This window comes from Corvus cornix, chromosome 21, assembly GCF_000738735.6.
Source record: "Corvus cornix cornix isolate S_Up_H32 chromosome 21, ASM73873v5, whole genome shotgun sequence".
Lineage (NCBI taxonomy): Eukaryota > Metazoa > Chordata > Aves > Passeriformes > Corvidae > Corvus > Corvus cornix.
In genome coordinates, this window is record NC_046350.1 from 2,960,584 (window position 1) to 2,977,729 (window position 17,146).

Genomic DNA, 17,146 nt, shown 5'->3' on the forward strand with positions numbered 1-17,146 from the left:
CTGTGACTACAAAAATAACCTGGCTTCTAACAGCAGCTCCTGCAAAATGAGGCATGGCTCTGCCTCGGCCCAGACTGGGGAACAGTCCAGCCCTGGAGTCTGCAGCCCCCCAAGCCCAGTGCCTGTTCAAATCTCCTGGGCCAGGTCTCCTGCAGAGGAAGGAGGAATGTGGTGTACCACTTGGGGCCAGAGCTTTTTAGCTGGTGGCTGCTGTGGGTGTGAGTAATCTGCAAAATTGCTTTTATTTGGTTTGGGAAGAGATTTCCTAGAACCCCAGGAATGAGCAGCTGTAAACAAACAAACTGGGATGAGAGGTGGGGAGGGGACAGAGCTGGAGAAGAGCTGCAAGGGGCTGGGCCGTGTTGCAGCCTTGTAAAGAGTTAAATTTAATCCAGGCCTAATTATCCCCATATGGCTGGATCTGGCAGCAAAGGAAGAAGTTGGCCAGCATTGTGGGCCTGAACAGTGGCTAAAGTAAATAAAGGGGCCATGGTGCAGCCAGGGGGAACATCCCAGGCAGGGTGAGATGGGAGTTCAAGTCATGAGGGAGAGGGTGGAAAAAGCTTCAGGAAAGGTGAGATAGGCAAAGGACATGAGAGAAATAGGCAACACTAAAAGCACCGTGGCCAAGCATCCCCCTTGGTGTTGTTACCAGCCCCACACATCCACCTCACCTGGCTGAGGGCGATGGATCCTGTGCTGGCTCCATCCCTTGGACCTGGGGGACAAGTGAGTAACCCGTGTGTGCCCAGCTGCAAGTGTCTGGTTTGGGGCGTTTCAGGGGGGATGCAAAGTGCCAGTGCCTGCTGGGGCCCAGAGGTGAGTGCTGCAGCCTTGGGAAAGGGGAATCTCACTGGCTTCTGGTGCTCCCTGAGGGGAAGAGGGACAGCGGGATGGCTGGGGGCTTTGGAGCATAAACCTCGGTGAAGCATCCCACCAACAAGGTGGGGACACTGTTCTGTGATCAATGGGAAGTCTGTGACAGCACTTCAAACAGTAAGGATGCACTAAATCAAGCAGGATTAATTTTGCAATATGTTGGCATCTGTTACCTTTGCAGCATCGATTTCTGTTGGAATTTCTGGCAAAGGTTGCCTAGAAGCAACATAACTCTGAGAAGCACCTGGTGCCTCTGGGAGGAGATGCTGTGAATGAGTTTAGGGGCTGGGATGGTCTTGGCCTGGGAGTTTTGCATGGAGCAGGATGAAGGTGCCATCTTTTGCTGTCTTTGGGGGGTTTAAGCCCTATCTGGTGCTTTCTTATTTGCTTGGATTTAGCAGGAGGAAAATCCCCCTGAAGATCCCTGGTTTTCCCTATGCAGGCTGGGGGCCCCGTGTGCCCACGGGTGCAGGGATACAACCGGAGCTCGGGGCGGTGCATTCCTGCCCCCTCAAAAGCCGGACGGACGACAGAGCCGCCAAACAGCCCCCTTCTTCATGCTGATTCTTTCCATCACAAGCGCGTCTTGTCTCCGTGGCCGAATGTCTTCCATAGACGGTGGAAAGTGAAATTTGTGCAATGTCTGTAGGAGGCTGAAGAAAGGCCCTTTGTGCGCCCCCCGCGCGGGCGCTGGGCAGCCTCCAGCAGCACCCTCGGCCGCCCCGCGGCTCCCGCCGGCGGCGTCAATGCACCGCTTGTCCAGAGACCGGGACCCACTCTTAAAGCCGGAGCTGGTCTCCCCCAGTTAGTCCCACCGGTGGCCCCGTCGGGGCGGGCACGGCTCCGGGGGGCCTCCCGGCCGCAACCCCAGGATGTTTCTGTACTGGAGGAAGCGGGGTGCCTACGAGCTGGAGGCTTTGCCGCCCGGCCTGGCGGGGCTGGAGTACGGGGCAGTGGAGCGCTTCTCCTGGAGCTCCAGCCTGGACGTCAGCGAGGAGCTCGGGGGTAGGTGGCTGGGGGGCTTTGGGCAACTGGCAGGCTATGGCTGAGCGTGGCCGCCCAAATGCTCCAGCCCTGGCAACGAGGGTGAGGGTTTGGGAGAAGCTCCTGGGTGCCGCCGGGACGCCGCGGGAATGCGGCAGGTGCAGCTGGGGAGCGCTCAGCAAACCGCCCCGTGCCACCGGCGCCGCTCCCCCCGGCCCCGGCAGGCGTTTGAAGCAGCCGGCCGCCGCTGCCGTGCGCCCTGCCGCAAGGACGATCCGGTTTCAAAACTCGTTTACCGTCACCGGGAGCGCCGGGTGTGATAGCACAGCCGGCAGCAGGAGAAGGAGGAGGTGACCGGGCGGGGACAGGAGCTGATGGGGACAGGGTCTCTCCTGCAGCCCCCGAAGTGTCTGGTGGGGACCCGGACGCTCTCCTGCCTCTGCCACAAAGCGGGGCCCCCTGCGAGGACCTTCCAGTCCGCGCGTCCCAGGCCCTGGTGCATGTGTGAACCGCGGGCAGGGTAGGATTTTGGGAACGGCCACGCGGCTCTGGCCGTGCCGGCGGCTGCGGCGTGGGGCTGATCCGTGCCACTGCCGGCCGCTGCGGCCAGCCTCTAGTTTTTGGTGAGTTTGGAAAACTTTCCCTTGGGTGCATGAAAGAATTTCTTATTTGTTTCCGTTATTATTCCCGATAGGTCAAGTGAAACGGCAGCGGCGGGGGGCGGGGGCCGGCTCAGCCCGGCGGGCGCTGCGGGGCGGCCGCGGGGACAGAGGCCTCATTGTGCTCCTGCCGCGGGGGCAGCGCCGGGTCCCGGCTCCCAGCCCGGCTCCTAGCTCTGCTCCTGGAGGCCGACGAGCTGAGCCCTGCCCGGCTGCTCCTGCATCGTCATCCAGCAGCGTCCATGGCGCCAGAGCAAGCCCCGGGATCGCCTCCCAGATGGGAGCTTGAGAAACCAACACCATTCCGAGTTGCTTCCCCCTCTCCAGGCAGAAGCAACAGTTTTTTCAGTGCTGCCTCAAAAGGCAGACTGTTTTGTCCCGCAGACTGTTTCTAACCCCGGCCTTGGCCGCGGTCTGGCTCGGGTCGGCGTGGATGCTGTTTTTGTTGGCAGGAAGGATGCGGGAGACGGAAGCGGTGCGGCGGGGAAGTCCCTGTGCCGCTGGGCTGGCATGATAGCCGTGCCACCTGGTAGAGCCGTGCCACTCTGGTAGAGCCATGCCACCTGGCTTCTCCACATCCCTGGCATCGGCTCCTTGCCCAGCAGGCAGCTTCCCAACGGTGCATCCCTGCCTGCAGCAGGGCAGTCCTGCCAGAGGGTGTCTGTACTGCTCGTTTGCCGCCGCGAGCAGCCCGGAGTCTGTTATTTTTAAACGATTAGGTTCGACACATAACAAAAGCCTTCAAAATAGGATTTGTCCCTAAGGCCGATTTAACTGTCAAAGCTTAAAGTGGCTCCTAAGCCCCGCTGGGGGCTGACAGCTGCAGATTTAGTGTTGCTGCTGCAGCCCCAGGCCGTGCCAGCCCCGGGGGAGCTGGGGCAGGTCCGTGTCCTCATCCTGTATCCCGGGGTGCTGAGCAGGAGGTGCCGGATTCTGTCACTGCGGAGCACACAGTGCGTTTCCCCGGCGGGGATGCATCACTGGCTCTTGGGCACGGGGCTTCATTCCCCTGGATGAGCTGTGGGGTGGGCGGGAGCCTGAGTGCTTTGCCGAGCTCTGAAACCCGGGATTCGTGGTGTGGGGCACCCAGGCACTGACCCAGCTCTCTCCACAGCCGAGCCGTGCCCCGAAGAGGAGACAGTGCTGCACTGCCAGAACCCCGACTGCGCCGGAGAGAGGAGGGCGGCCAAGGTGGGTCCTGGGAGGTGGCGGCAGCCCCGGGCAGCTGCTGCCTGGGGTCTTTGGGGTGAGAAGGGGCAGTGGACGGCTCTGGCCAACCTGCCGCTCCCTGAAGGGCCCCTGCCTTGGTCGGCAGCCCCTGGCCTGCTGTGCCGGGTGTGCATTCCCTGCTGCTGTCAGGGTCCTGCTGGCCCTTAACGGCACGGCAGCGGCTTACCCGTTTCCCCGAGCTGCCGTGATTTGGGCTAATCCACTACAGTCCGTCTGTTCTCCTGCTCGCTAACGTGAAGCCAGGGCGGATTTAGGGTCCCTCTCTCCCTCCGGGTATGCGGGCCCGGGCCGGACCCACGCCCTAGCTCTCAGCGAGTCCCCGCGGTTGCTGTGCGCGGCCACGGGCGGTGTCTCCGGCGCAGCAGGCAGGACGGCCCGGGCGTACCGGGGGTGTGCCGGCGGTGCTCTGTTTGCACGCCGGGGTGGCAGGGCCGGTGCTGCTGGGGCACACGTGGCACTGGGCTGTAGCTGCCCAGGAGTGCAGCTGGGACTGCCGGGAGCGATTGAGGCCACCCCGCTGCTGTCACCAGACCCTTGACGGTGCCTGGCAAGTAGCGGGAGAGGGGGTCTGGTCAGGCTGGGGGCTCATCCTGCCGTGTCACGGCGCAGGATCGTGATCCCCCTTGCTTTGTGAGGCACCTGCTGAGGGGCGGGGGAGCTGCCGTGTGCGGGGAGTGGGGTGGGGCTCAGATCGGGAGCTGATTCCTGGGGTGGGCAGAGGGGTTTGGCCATCCCGCCTGGCCCCTCCTGTGGGGATGAGCCCGGACATGAGCCCAGGGATGAGCTGCTGGCACAGGGTGGATGAGGGGCCCCGCATCCCTCTGGGGCGGCTGCCCAGAGTCCCAGGGGATCTCACTGAATGAGTACCAGCTGCGGGCACTGCCCGGAGCCCACGGCCATACTCCCACATGCAGGTGTCACGATGGCCACAATGGCAGCAACGCTGTGGGACACATGGTGGGAGAGGAGGAGGGCTGAGGGGTACAGGGTGTCCTGGGGCTGAGGCTGTCTCGAGGCCTGGGATAGGTCACTCGTGGATGGCGGGGGGTGCTGCAGAGGGGCCAACGACCCCTCGGAGAGCGCGCGGGTGGTGGGAGCACGTCAGCTCTGACCTCAGCAGCGCCGGGAGGAAGGAGGGCAGGAAGTGGGGGCGGCTGGAGCTGCACAGGCGCTTCCTCCCCGCAGCAGCGCGTGTACTACAGGCAAGCCCGGGCAGGGCTGGCTCCTGCCAGCAGCCCTTCGCACCCCTCCGCGTGCAGGGTGGCCATGGGGGTCCCACACGGGGACGGGCATGTGTCAGCGGTGCAGCAGGACTTGCTGGCGGTGGCTGGTGGCACCACAATCCCCAGGAGTGGGGCCAGTAGGAGCCCCAGTGAGATGGGCATTGGCCAGGGAACACAAGCTGTACACTGCGCTGGGGGGCCTGGCCGGGGGTTTAAAAATAACCTGCTGTGAATGCCTGGAGGGGCTGGGGCCGCGGCCGTGGCCGCACACAATCGGAGGAAACGCGCCGGCTTCGAGCATTGTTTGGCTGCAGACGCTCGCTTCCTCCGTCCTGCCGCGGGGACATGGCTCTCGTCAGCACAAAGGGGCTGTGGGGTGCCAGGGCGGCCTCCTGGGCCGCTGGTGAGGTGCTGGTGCCACGGTGCAGCTGTCCCTCAGCTCCTTGTCCAAGCCTCAGCATGTGCAGGTGTCCCAGGGTCTCTGCTCATTGCAGTGGAGCCGGGAGGGGCTCTGTGGTGCAGAAGCCCCTGTGTCATCCCCATGCTCCTACAGCACCCACTGCCACATGGCCACGTCCTGCTCATGCTGCTTTCCCTGCGCTCGCTCTGGCCCCAGCATTCCCTGTGAACAATGTGCCGGCTGCAGCTGGGGATGGGACAGGGGACCCTGCTGCTCGTGGTGCTGGTCATCCCTGCTGTCAACATGCCACAGCTGGCAGCCGCGGGCAGGCCCTGCCTGATGGACTCGTGTCCCCGCAGGAATGCCACCACGCAAAGTGCCGGCAGCTGAGCCGCAGCGGCCCCCTCAGCCTGTGTGAGCTCTGTGACGGCAGCCTCCATGGCGCCATGCACTTCGATGGCCACATCCGCTTCGACCTGTCCCCGCAAGGTGAGCCAGGCGCGGAGCTGTGGCACCGCTCCTCCCGCGGCTCTGCGGCAGTGCTGCGGCACAGGGATGGGAGTGATGGAGTGCGCTTGGGGCTGGTGCAGCTCAGGGACGGGAGTGGGATGCAGTGGGAGCCAGCTCGGGGCTGGGGGAGCTGCCACAGCCCAGCTCGATGCCCGTTTGCAGGCTCTATCCTGGCCCGCAACATGTCGACACGCTCTTGTCCCCCGCGCACCAGCCCTGCCTCTGATGTGGAGGAGGAGGAGGAGGGTCCGGCAGAGAGCAGAGGGTGAGCCCCCAGCCCTGCACAGCCCCTGTGCAGCCCCAGCCCACGGCATTCCCGTCACCCTTCCCTCCCTGTGCCCACAGGGAGCGCAGGAGCTCAGCGCTGAAGCTGCCTAAGAAGAAGGCTTGGCGCAGGCACACGGACGTAAGGCACAGGCTCCTCTCCCTGGGGCACTCGGCAGGGCAGCAGCATGGCCCTGGTGGGAGAGAGGGAGGGAGGGACCCCTGGGCAAGCAGCTGCCACCTCCCCCCAGGACCCCAGCAAGGAGTGCTTCACCTTGAAGTTCGACCTCAGCATCGACATCGAGGCAGAGATCGTGCCAGCTGTGAAGAAGAAGTCGCTGGGGTGAGTCTACTGGAGACAGGCACAGGGACAGTGTGGGGACAGATGTAAAGACAAATGGGGGGCTCATGTCCTTCAGGGAAGTGCTGCTGCCAGTCTTCGAGAGGAAGGCGATCGAGCTGGGCAAGGTGGACATCTACCTGGACCAGTCCCACACGCCACTGTCCCTGCAGTTCGAGGCGTATCGCTTCGGGGGACACTACCTGCGGGTGAAAGGTGCTGCGGGGCCCCAGAGGGAGGCTTGGCTGCTCCAAAGCTCCCAGGGGACACTGACAACCTGATACTCCCACAGCCAAGCCCGGGGATGAGCTGAAGGTGGAGCAGGCAGTGCGGGACGCCAGGTCAGCCAGCCTGCCCATCCTGCACCCTGCCAGCAGTGCTGCATTCCTGGGGCCAGTGCTGGAGCCACTGCCAGGACGCCGGGAGGGCACTGAGAGCGTGGTGAGTGCCAGTGCCAGCTCTGGGGAGGGAGGAATTGGGGATGGGATGACAGCATGTGTGATGCCCCCATAGCCGTTCTTTCTGGTGAAGATGGGTCATGGGGCAGCAGCATGGTGTCTTCTCCATGGTCTCATGTGGTATGGGCTGAAGATCCCCCTAGAGTCCCCAAGAGCCCCTTTGTCTCCTGGCTGTGCCTTGCTGGCTGTGCTGTGCTATGCTGGCTACACCATGGTAGTGTAGCAGCTCAAGCAGTGGCACCAGCCCTTTGGCTGTGCCAGGTACAGGCTGGCACCAAAGCAAAGGCAAACAGGAACCCTGGGGGCCCCAGAAACGGCTGCCACTCGGTGCCACCCCGGCCCTGGGACTCGCCCTGGCCCCAGGACTCGCCCTGGCCGCTGGCCCTCCTCTCACTGTGGCGTCTGGCAGCTGCTGAGCACAGCTCTGTCCTGCCCCGTGGACCCTGGCCCCAGATAAGGCGTGGGACCTGGTTGGGCGTCGGTCCCGTGGGAGCAGGGTGCCAGGCCGCGGGGAACAGCACTGCAGGGTCCGGCCAGGGGGACACAGTGCTTGGTCCTGTGCCAGCAGGCCCTGAGGGCAGCAAACTGGCTGCGTGGCCAGGGCTAGTGGCTGCCCGTGTCCAGCACTACGATGCCTGGCTGGGGGAGCGGCAAGGCTCTAGCAGGGCCAGGGGACAAGCGGGCAACCAGCCACCTTTGCGGGGGTCTCCGTCCCGACTGCCTTCCTGGGGGCAGGTGGGCCCTAAGTGGCACAGGAGCGATGGGGCTGGCGGCAGCCGGGGCGCCTGGAGATACGGCAGCACAGTGAGTAATGGGGATGGTGCCCGCGGCAGCTCTTCCCGCCTGGGTCTGGGGACGTGGCAGGGTGTGGGGCCGTGCCGGCGGCGGTGGCAACAGCGAGCCACTTGCCAGGGCTTGGTGGCAGGCACGGAGCCCCGGCCCTGTTGCCCTTTGTGCCACGGTGAGGAGATGGCAGCGGCCACATCCCGGCACGGCCCAGGGACACACAGGGAGCAGCCGGTACAGCGGTGTTCGGGGCGGCGGGAGCCGCTTGGCCGTGACCCAGCTCTCGCGACCAGCCGGGGGGCTTTGATCTCCGCCGGTGAATTGTTCAGCTCTGGTAGCTTATCTGCCGAGGAGGGAAATTAGGTTTTCGGCGCTGGCCCACCTCCTTTTGTTTCGGAGGAGCCCGGCCACAGCCTGCCCGGCCCCGGCTCTGCGGTCCGAGCCGGGAGTACGGCTGGACGGGCGGCTCGGCCGGGTGCTGCGACCCTCGGGATGCCCTGAGCCCCCGCGCTGCTGGGGCCGCTTGTCCATGGCCGGCCGGGCTTGGCCAGGCAGCACCCGGGGTCCTGCACCCCCGGGGCCCTGCACCCCCGGGATGCAGGTAGGCAGGTCAGTGCGGGCAGGGGAGCATGGCCGGGGGACCCCACTGCCCGGGGCTGCTATCTGTCTGTCTGTCTGTCCCACGGTGCTCGAGGTCAGCCATGCTGGCTGTCCCCATCCCAGTGCTGTGGCTGCAGTGCTGGGCACTGACCCCGGGGACACTGGCTGTCCCCGCTGCAGGCCCCGGGACGGCGAAGAAAGAACATAACAGAGTTCCTGGGGGACACCAGCATCCCCAGCCCTGAGGCAGCCCTGCACAGCAGCAGCTCTCTGCCCACCAATGGCACTGACACCTGGAAGAACCGCGCCGCCAGCCGCTTCAGCGGCTTCTTCGGCTCCGGCACTAGCACAGGCTCCTTCGGGCGGGTAGGTGGGCTGCAGGCATGGGGAGGGGGTGTGGGAACTGCCTGTGGTTATGCTGGGGAGCTGGGATGGGTCTCCCTGGGGCTCGAGACCCTAGTTCCACAGGCAGGGCGATGGGGTCCGTGGCAAACGCCCACTGGCCCCCACCCAGCCACTCTGTCCCCCACTTTTGGCCAGGAGACTGAGAAGCTGGAGCAGCTGGTGAACAGGCTGCATGCCTACAGCACCTTCGGGCTGCCCAAGCTGCCGCCCCAGCTCCGCTTTGATCGCGACTCCTGGGAGGAGGACGGGGATGAGGCTGGGCTGACAATGGAGGACAGCTGGCAGCAGATCATCCAGGGCACAGAGGTAGGGACAGGGCCTGGGGAGCCACAGGGGCTCTGCCCAGGCCCCGGCACAGCGCTGACACTCAGCCTGGCAGGCCCTGTCACGCCGGCAGTGCCACCAGCAGGAAGCCATCTGGGAGCTGCTGCACACCGAGGCCACCTACATCCGGAACCTCAAAGTCATCACTGATGTGAGTGTTGGCAGCTACTGCACCGTGCTGGGGCTGGGGGCTGTGGCTGCAGCTCACCGGCTCCCCACTCTCCCCCTACAGCTCTTCCTCTCCTGCCTGGTGAACCTGCAGGAGTCAGGGCTGCTCTGTGAGGTGAGTGGAGGGGGCTGCAGGAGATAGGGATGTTCGGGGATGGGTCCTCAGCCTTGCCATGCCGCAGGGTGGAGGTGCCATTCCCCAGCACTGCCCACCTCACCCCCACAGGTGGATGCTGAGCGGCTCTTCAGCAACATTGGGGAGATCATCCGGCTGCACTGCAAGCTGTGGCGCAGTGTCATGGCCCCAGTGCTGGCCAAGGCACGACAGACCAGGGCACTGCTTGACCCCACTGACTTCCTTGATGGCTTCAAGACGGTGAGTGGGGACACCATGCCATGGTGGGGAGCCATGCCATGCTGTGCGCTGCATGGTGACCCCCTTGTGCCCCCCAGTTCGGGTCCCTCTTCAAGCCCTATGTGCGGTATTGCATGGAGGAGGAGGGCTGCATGGAGTACATGCGGGCGCTGCTGCGGGACAGCGAGCTCTTCCGCACCTATGTGACGGTAAGGGGAGGGCAGGGGCCGGCGCCGGGGCCGGGGCTGTGCCAGTCCTAACGCCTGCATGCCACAGTGGGCCGAGAAGCAGGAGCAGTGCAGCCGCCTGAAGCTGAGCGACATGCTGGTGAAGCCTCACCAGCGCCTCACCAAGTACCCGCTGCTTCTCAAGTCTATCCTGAAGAAGACGGATGACCCACGCGCCCGTGACGCCATCACCACCATGGTAAGGGATCAGGGGAGTGGGCAGCAGGGTCAGTGGCCCCTGGCCCGTCAAACCCACCACCAGTCCTGGCACAGATCAGCTCTGTGGAACGCTTCATCAACGATGTCAACTCGCGGATGCGCCAGCGGCAGGAGCGGCAGCGCCTGGATGCCATCCTCAGCCGCATCGACGCCTATGAGGTGGTGGAGGGCAGCACAGACGAGGTGGACAAGGTAGGGTGGACATGGTGGAGCTGCTGTCTCGTGCCATGCCATGCCATGCCACTCAATGCCACCCTCTGCCACACTGCTAAGTCACCCTGCTGTGCCACCCTATGTCACTTCATGCCAAGCTACCCCATGCTATGTCATGCCATACTACCTATGCCATGTAACCCCATGCACCCCATGCTGACACCGGGGGCTCCTGGCAGCTGCTTAAGGAGTTCCTGCGGCTGGACCTGACGGCCCCCATCCCCGGCACCTCCCCGGAGGACACCCGGCAGCTCCTCCTCGAGGGCAGCCTGCGGATGCGGGAAGGTAAAGACAGCAAGGTGAGGACTGCAGGGAACAGGGAGGTCTCGGCCCCGGCCCCTGCCCACCTGGCCTCACTCACTGCACTGACTGGTGCCCATGGCCCCACTCTCCCCCCCAGATGGACGTCTACTGCTTCCTCTTCACCGACCTCTTCCTCATCACCAAGCCCTTCAAGAAGGCTGAGCGCACCAAGGTGATCCGGCAGCCCTTGCTGGTGGACAGAGTCATTTGCCGGGAGCTCAGGGACCCGGGTGAGCAGCACTGGGGGCAAAGGGGACTACAGGGAGGTCCCTGGACACTGCTGACAGCCCCTGCCCACAGGCTCCTTCCTCCTCATCTACCTGAACGAGCTGGGGAGCGCTGTGGCCGCCTACACCTTCCAGACCAGTGGGCAGTTGTGCCGCAGCTGGGTCGAGGCAGTGCGCAATGCCCAGGTGAGGGCACATGGGTGGGTGGAGGACCCGTGGGTGCCCCGTGCACACCCCATTCCTCACTGATGCCTTCCCCTTCCCAGAACCTGCTGCAGCGGCTGCGGCAGCGCCGGCGCATGGAGGAGGAGGAGGAGGAGGAAGAGGAGGAGGAGGAGGAGGGGGAGGACGGTGAGAGTGGCACCTCAGCTGCCAGTTCACCTACCATCCTGCGCCACAGCAGCACCAGCCCAGACTCACAGCAGTGGTAGGGAGCAGGAGGGGGGGACCTGCACACCCTCAGCCTGGCACAGGCCCCTCCTCATCTTCTTGCCTCCACAGCCCCTCCGACGGCTCCACTGAGACGCTCGCCATGGTGGCAGCAGACGGTGGCGACGAGCTTTCCTCCCCAGACTGGGACGCAGAACCCTTCAGCTCAACCTCAGACGGCTCCTCCATCAGCACCAGCACCTCCATCGGCACTGGCACCTCTGCCGAGACCCCCACCTCCGCAGAGACCCCCATCCAGGAGCTGCCTGCAGGCGCCTTGCCTGTTCCCCTGCCCCAAGGCGTGGCCTCCCCAGGCAGCGGCTGCCGCTCGTCCTCCATCGACAGCGCCTATGGCACGCTCTCACCTGCCTCCCTGCGGGACTTCGGCCAGCAGCCAGAGGGGACAGCCGAGGAGGGGCAGGAGCCCTCCCCGGCCCCTCCGGCTCCACGGCCTGCCTCGCCCCGGCTGCGCCGCCGGACCCCCGTGCAGCTCCTGCCCTGCCCGGCCAGGGCGCTTAAGTCCAAGTCGGAGGCCAGCTTGCCCCAACTCCTCTCCCCCACTTCCCCAGGCCCCCTAAGCCAAAGCCGCAGCCTCTCCGACCTTTGTGCTGGTTCCCCCCGGACTAGCCAAGACCCCGCACCTCTGGCTGCCCCCGGCAGCAGTGGCAGCTCCACATCAGAGCTCTCAGAGCCAGAGGAGCCAGTGGAGAGCCCGGCATCCCTCCCAGGGGAGCTCAGGCGCGACCCCCCGGCTCCTGCCCGCCGGACCCTCTCGGACCCACAGTCGGCACAGCACCGCAAGCTGACACTGGCGCAGCTGTACCGGATCCGGACCACGCTGCTGCTCAACTCCACGCTGACGGCCTCGTAAGCACACACCGCCTGCTGCCGGGGGATGCCCCAGCCCTTCCAGGGGCTTCCCAGGGGCCGAGTCCCAGTGCTGAAGGCATCTCTCCCCACTCTGTGTCTTGCAGGGAGGTCTGAGAGCCGCTGGCGTGGAAAGGACAGATGCATGGATGTACCAAGGAGCTTCTCCTGCTTCTAACCGTAGCGTAATGCCGGGGCCGGGCAGAGCGGGCACTGGGATGCCACGCTGACGGGGACATGGATGGGGATGCAGACCAGTCCCCTTGGCGAGGATGTGTCCTGGGCATGGCGGTGCGGGGCTGGACATGGCACGTGGCTTGTGCTGAACCCTTGTCCACAGACGTGAGAGTTGTCGGGCAGGGGGCCCTGGAACTGTGGGGGGCTGTGGGAGGCTCTGGGTCAGCTCCTGCAGGTGAGGAAGGGATGATGATGTTGGCAGTGGTGAGTGGGGAAGGTGCCGAGAGGGACGCGGTGCCGGTGGCACGATGCTGTGGACAGTGCAGGGAGGAGGCTGGGGCTGGTGGCAGGAGAGGATGGTGCAGGGCTGAGGCAGGTTTGCCCTGAGGGGTGGCAGTGGATGGCAGCACCTGGGGCCGGAGTGTGGGAGCCACGGTGGGACATGGCGGTGGCCAGAGCCCCGGCTGCCCCCCCCATGCCAGGCTGCACTCCACGTCCCAGCTGAGCAATAAACCCAGCTGGTGCACGCTCATGCCCGCCTCGCCTCTCCTTTGGCTTCAGCGGCACCCAAGGCTGGGGAGCACCGGGTGGGTGCTGCACGGCTGAGGGAGCCCCACCGGGACAGACAAAGAGGGGGCTGGGGCCAGTTCCAGCCTCCCGTCCTGGAGCTCGGGCTGGGGATGGATCCCTGGGGTGGGGGTCAGCACTGCTCCCCCCACACCCTGCCTCCCCCCGCTACCGTGGGTCTGTGCCAACGGGCAAGGGAGGGCGGTGGCCGGGCCCGCGGCGAGGCAGTGCAAGTCCCTCCCGCGCCCAGCACTCCCGTCATGTGGTTTCTTACCCCCTGGACTCATATCCAAAAAAGCATTTCCTCCTGCTGCGGTTGGGCGTAAAAGCCTGTCTGGGGAGGGCTGGCGCTCACTCACCACGTGTCGCGTGCTGCTGACGGCAGCCATGGGGTGCCGGGGCACCCTGCCCGGGCACTGAGCTGCCCCGACACCCCACTGCACCTGCTGCCCGCTCCCCTCACCGCCCCGGCATGACCCAGCCGCATCGGCCACAAGGATGAAGTGTTGCTGCCCTGGGGTGGCTTGGGTGAGTGCGGTGGCGTGGGGGTCCCATGGAGCCCTGGCACCAATTGTGGGGTGTCCCACGGCTGTGGCCGTAGCGGGTCTGGAGGAGGGAGGGAGGAAGTTGGATTAACTCCAGTGCCAAGCGTGCCAAAACCGTTTACCCCGCTGGCTAACAGCTGGGGCTGGGCTCTGCTGCACCAAAACACTCACGGTGTGGCCTGACCACGGGGGCCACAAGCCGTGAAATCTCGGCCGCAGACAGGATGCGGCCATGGGGAGCGTGGGGGGTCACAGGAAGGTACAGGAAGGGCAGAGCCACGGGGACTGGCTATGCCGACGGCCTGCGGGGCTGGGCACACGGGTGGCGGCCCCGGCGCACGGGCGCCGGGAGCGGCGGCTGCGTTACGGGCGGGAGAGGCGCTTGCAGGGCACAAGCGGCGGTGGCTGTCCTCACCGCGCAGCCAGCCCTGGGACTGCCCCGTGCCCACGGCTCCCCTGTCCATCGGGCATCTGCTCCCCGCGCTGGGCAGGAGCAGCTGCCCGTCTGCAGGCGGGGTGCGCGGGCAGGGCCCCGCTGCGGGACGGTCGTGCCTCAGCGGTGACTCAGATGTGCCGCTGGCAGCCGGGGCTGAGGCAGCCGCCCGGATCTGCCGGCAGCGCTCTGCGTGCGGGGCGGCCCAGAGCGGTTTCCAGTCTGCCGGTGGCGGCGGGTTTAGTAGAAAATGATTCAACTGCCGTAATCGGGGCCATCACGGCTGGGAAATCCAGCCCCCAGCGAGGAATCCCCTGGCTCCCTGCCCACGCTGTCAGCGCCACGGTCCTCTCAGCCCCCGGCCCGGCCTGTAGAAGGGGTGTCGGCGTGGGCACTGCTCGCTGCACCCACCGGGGCTTCCAGGGGAGCGGGGCTGCCCTGCGGACAGCACCTGGCACCCTGCGGGGGAGCAGTGACCTACTTTGGGACGCGCGTAACGAGGCGCGATAGCATCGGGGAGAGCGTGAGCCAGGCACGGCTTCCTTTCGGGGAGGAAACCACCTCCTCTCTGAGGGAGATAAACCCCAGGAAAGTCAAAGCTGACAGCCTTAACCCCTACGCGCCCGCCTGCCGACACCTCCCTGTGCTGGCGATCTCTGGCACCACCAGCAGTCCGTGTGCCTGACTCACTCGGCGCCGTCCCTGGGGATATGGCAGGGGTCCTGTTGGCACAGGCGATCGAGCATCCCAGGGCCGCTCCCCAGCCAGCCTGGAAGCACAATTTGCAGAGCACACGGGGGCACCTGACAGCCCCCTGGGCACAGGCTGTGGCACAGTGGCCCCCGCAGTGCCAGGAGGAAGTTGCTTGCCCGTGTACTGCGGGGAAAGCAGAGCACAGGGACTGCCGCGGGGCATTCCCGGGCCTGGGGCAGCACACCCACGCAGCTGTGGGGCAGAGGGACACGGCTTCAGCCGTTCTGCCCCGTGCAGGCACCGGTGTCCACACAGTTCCAGGTACGACTCTGTCTCCGGTAGCCCAGCAGGAGCTGGTGTGAGGGCCGTCCCCACGGGTGCACGGCTCCTGGAGCACCTCGGCTGCCTGCAGCCCTGCTCTCTCCCTGCTTCCAGGTGATCTTGGCAGCGCTGTGGCTGGTGGCCAGCGAATCGCAGCCCCCAGGGTGGCGGGACCACGCCGTGCCGCGAAGGCAGCGGGTCCTGGTGCAGCCACTCCTTCGCCTGCGGAGACGTGCCACCAGGTCCCCCTGCCCCGCCGGCATGAACTGGATAGAGACTGCTCACCAGTGCTGCCCCCAGTGTCCCGCAGGTGAGCGCTGCCCGGTCCGTGCGGCAGGGCACAGCACACCATGGCACAGCAGGTGCATTGCTCCAGGTGGCCGTGCTCCCTGTCACCCCACTGTCCCTGCAGGGACATTCCTGTCCAAGCCCTGCACAAGCCCTGAGAATGGCAGCGTGTGCCTCGCCTGTCCCGCCGGCACCTTCCGCACCCAGCCCAACACCCTCAGCGAGTGCCAGGCTTGCTACGAGTGTGACCGACAAGGTGAGCTGGCACCACACCACGCTGTGCTGTGCCATGCAGCGTGGTGCCATGCTGCTCACCGCCTGCTTTCTGCAGCTTTCCAGAGTGTGCTGAGCAACTGCTCGGCCACCAGCAACGTCGCCTGTGGCTGTGAGCCCGGCCACTTCCGTGTCTGCCTTGACGAGCCCTGCAGCGAGTTCTCTTGCCGGAAATGCCAGCCCTGCACTGGACGCCTTATCCAGCGACCCTGTGAGTGCTGCCAGCTACCCCACGGCTCAACCTGCCAAGCTGTGCCACCTCTGGCTGTGCCACCCTGCCTCATGCCCACCCTCTTCCCAGGCTCGGACGTGCAGGACACACTTTGCGACAGCAGCTGCAAGCCCGACTTCTACAGAGAGGGTGACGAGTGCCGGCCATGCCACACGTAAGCATTGACCCTCCCTGTGTCCCAGCCAGGAACACATGTGGGGCTCATGGCATGGCACAGCATGGCACCCACGGGTCTTACCTCCTTGCAGGAGTACCCTGGACACGTGTGGGAAAGAGTGCCAGCAGGTGTGCGGCAGCAACAACGACCAAGGTATGGGGACAAGGGGGCCAGGGGCGGTGGTGTGCAGTCACCCTGCCGGCCAGCTGCTGGGAATGCTCCTACTTCTCCTTGCAGGCTCAGGTCTGGAGTACATCCTGCTGGGACTCACCGGGCCCCTCTTCCTGGGTGCCCTTGCCATTTACCACAAGAGGAAGAGGCTCTGGCATGATGCCCTGGCAGGTGGTCCCCTCCCCACGGCACAGGCCACCACCTCCATGGCTGGGGCTGCAGCCACACCATGGTGCCAGTTCAATGCCCGGAGGTGGGACAACCTGTGCTGGATCCAGCCGTGCTCCCCACAGGCGACAGAGCGTGCCACTGGCACAGCAAGGCAGAGCCTCAAACACCAGGCTCTGCCGTGTGAGCCCCCCAGTGACGAAGGGGAGCCCTCTGCACCCCCGGAGCCCCGCAGTGCCCTGCTGCAGGGCAGCCAGCTTTATGCCGTCATCGACGTGGTGCCAGTACGGCGTTGGAAGGAGTTCATGCGGATGCTGGAGCTGCGGGAGGCAGAGATTGAGCTGGTGGAGCTGGAGGTGGCCCACATCCGTGACCAGCAGTACGAGATGCTGAAGCGCTGGTGCCAGCAGACCAGTGCCACACTGGACCACGTCTTTGCCGCCCTGGAGCGCATGGAGCTGGCCGGCTGCGCCGAGGCACTGCGCCAGAGCCTGTCTGCGGGACCCTGATCCCCAGCATCAGCACCCTGGCACAGGGAGGTCCCGACACCTCCACATCTCACTGGGCACCTCATCCCAGCCATACCCTAAGTATTGTTACTTATGCCGTGTAGACATTTTATGTCAGTTTTATGTCCCCTTCCCACCTGCCTGTCCCCTCTATTTATGTCCCCCTGCTCCCAGGGCCGGGGAGGATCCCATGCCCCAGCACGTCGGCTGCCCAGCCACTCGCGGGACGAGCGGGCACCGAGCCCACCGCGAACCCACGGGATAGTTCTCAAGGCTGCCCACTGCCGGGCGCTCCTTCCCCCGCCCCAATAAAGTGGTGTGCTCTCCATCCGCCAGCCCTGGCCCTTCTTCACAAGGCTGCGTCGGCCGGGCACCAGGGCACTGCTGGCCTCAGGGCCACCACTGGTGATGTGGCCACCACAGGTGACAGGCAACGTGGGTGCTGGCAGAGATGCAGGCGGTGTGGGTGATGGGGGTGATTGTGGTGATGTGGGTGAGGGGGGCACCGCTGTCGGCGAGCATGGTGTGGGTGGGGGAAGGTG

At 65.4% G+C, this 17,146-nt stretch overlaps 2 protein-coding genes across 6 annotated transcripts; both read left to right on the forward strand.

Moving 5' to 3' along the window:
* Positions 1-1,636: 1,636 nt before the first annotated feature.
* On the forward strand, positions 1,637-12,779 carry PLEKHG5 (pleckstrin homology and RhoGEF domain containing G5). 5 transcript variants are annotated; one of them, XM_039563899.1, is made up of 23 exons: positions 1,637-1,884; positions 3,637-3,713; positions 5,735-5,864; positions 6,048-6,150; positions 6,231-6,291; positions 6,401-6,492; positions 6,569-6,705; positions 6,782-6,930; positions 7,683-7,751; positions 8,514-8,699; positions 8,874-9,044; positions 9,118-9,213; positions 9,295-9,345; positions 9,457-9,606; positions 9,684-9,794; positions 9,862-10,011; positions 10,086-10,223; positions 10,424-10,543; positions 10,645-10,777; positions 10,848-10,960; positions 11,041-11,201; positions 11,276-12,070; positions 12,178-12,779. In XM_039563899.1, the coding sequence occupies exons 1-23, from the start codon at positions 1,752-1,754 to the stop codon at positions 12,185-12,187; spliced, it is 3,336 nt and encodes a 1,111-aa protein (XP_039419833.1). In that variant the 5' UTR covers positions 1,637-1,751; the 3' UTR covers positions 12,188-12,779. The 5 variants fall into 5 exon arrangements, with proteins under 5 accessions (XP_039419833.1, XP_039419834.1, XP_039419836.1 ...); XM_039563902.1 differs by lacking the exon at positions 1,637-1,884 and adding an exon at positions 2,419-2,486; XM_039563904.1 differs by lacking the exon at positions 1,637-1,884 and adding an exon at positions 3,391-3,404.
* Positions 12,780-12,883: 104 nt separating this feature from the next.
* TNFRSF25 (TNF receptor superfamily member 25) lies at positions 12,884-16,939 on the forward strand. Its single transcript, XM_039563911.1, has 7 exons — positions 12,884-13,342; positions 14,921-15,116; positions 15,219-15,350; positions 15,426-15,578; positions 15,669-15,753; positions 15,848-15,909; positions 15,994-16,939. The coding sequence occupies exons 1-7, from the start codon at positions 13,313-13,315 to the stop codon at positions 16,602-16,604; spliced, it is 1,269 nt and encodes a 422-aa protein (XP_039419845.1). The 5' UTR covers positions 12,884-13,312; the 3' UTR covers positions 16,605-16,939.
* The last annotated feature ends 207 nt before the right edge of the window (positions 16,940-17,146 follow it).

Bases quoted from the DNA above. Each gene is read 5' to 3' on its own strand.
- PLEKHG5 (XM_039563899.1), top strand. From the start codon at position 1,752: ATGTTTCTGTACTGGAGGAAGCGGGGTGCCTACGAGCTGGAGGCTTTG. The intron at 9,346-9,456 runs GTGAGTGGAGGG...TCACCCCCACAG, and splicing joins AGTCAGGGCTGCTCTGTGAG to GTGGATGCTGAGCGGCTCTT. The intron at 10,961-11,040 runs GTGAGGGCACAT...TCCCCTTCCCAG, and splicing joins AGGCAGTGCGCAATGCCCAG to AACCTGCTGCAGCGGCTGCG.
- TNFRSF25 (XM_039563911.1), top strand. From the start codon at position 13,313: ATGAAGTGTTGCTGCCCTGGGGTGGCTTGG. The intron at 15,117-15,218 runs GTGAGCGCTGCC...CTGTCCCTGCAG, and splicing joins CTGCCCCCAGTGTCCCGCAG to GGACATTCCTGTCCAAGCCC. The intron at 15,754-15,847 runs GTAAGCATTGAC...ACCTCCTTGCAG, and splicing joins GAGTGCCGGCCATGCCACAC to GAGTACCCTGGACACGTGTG.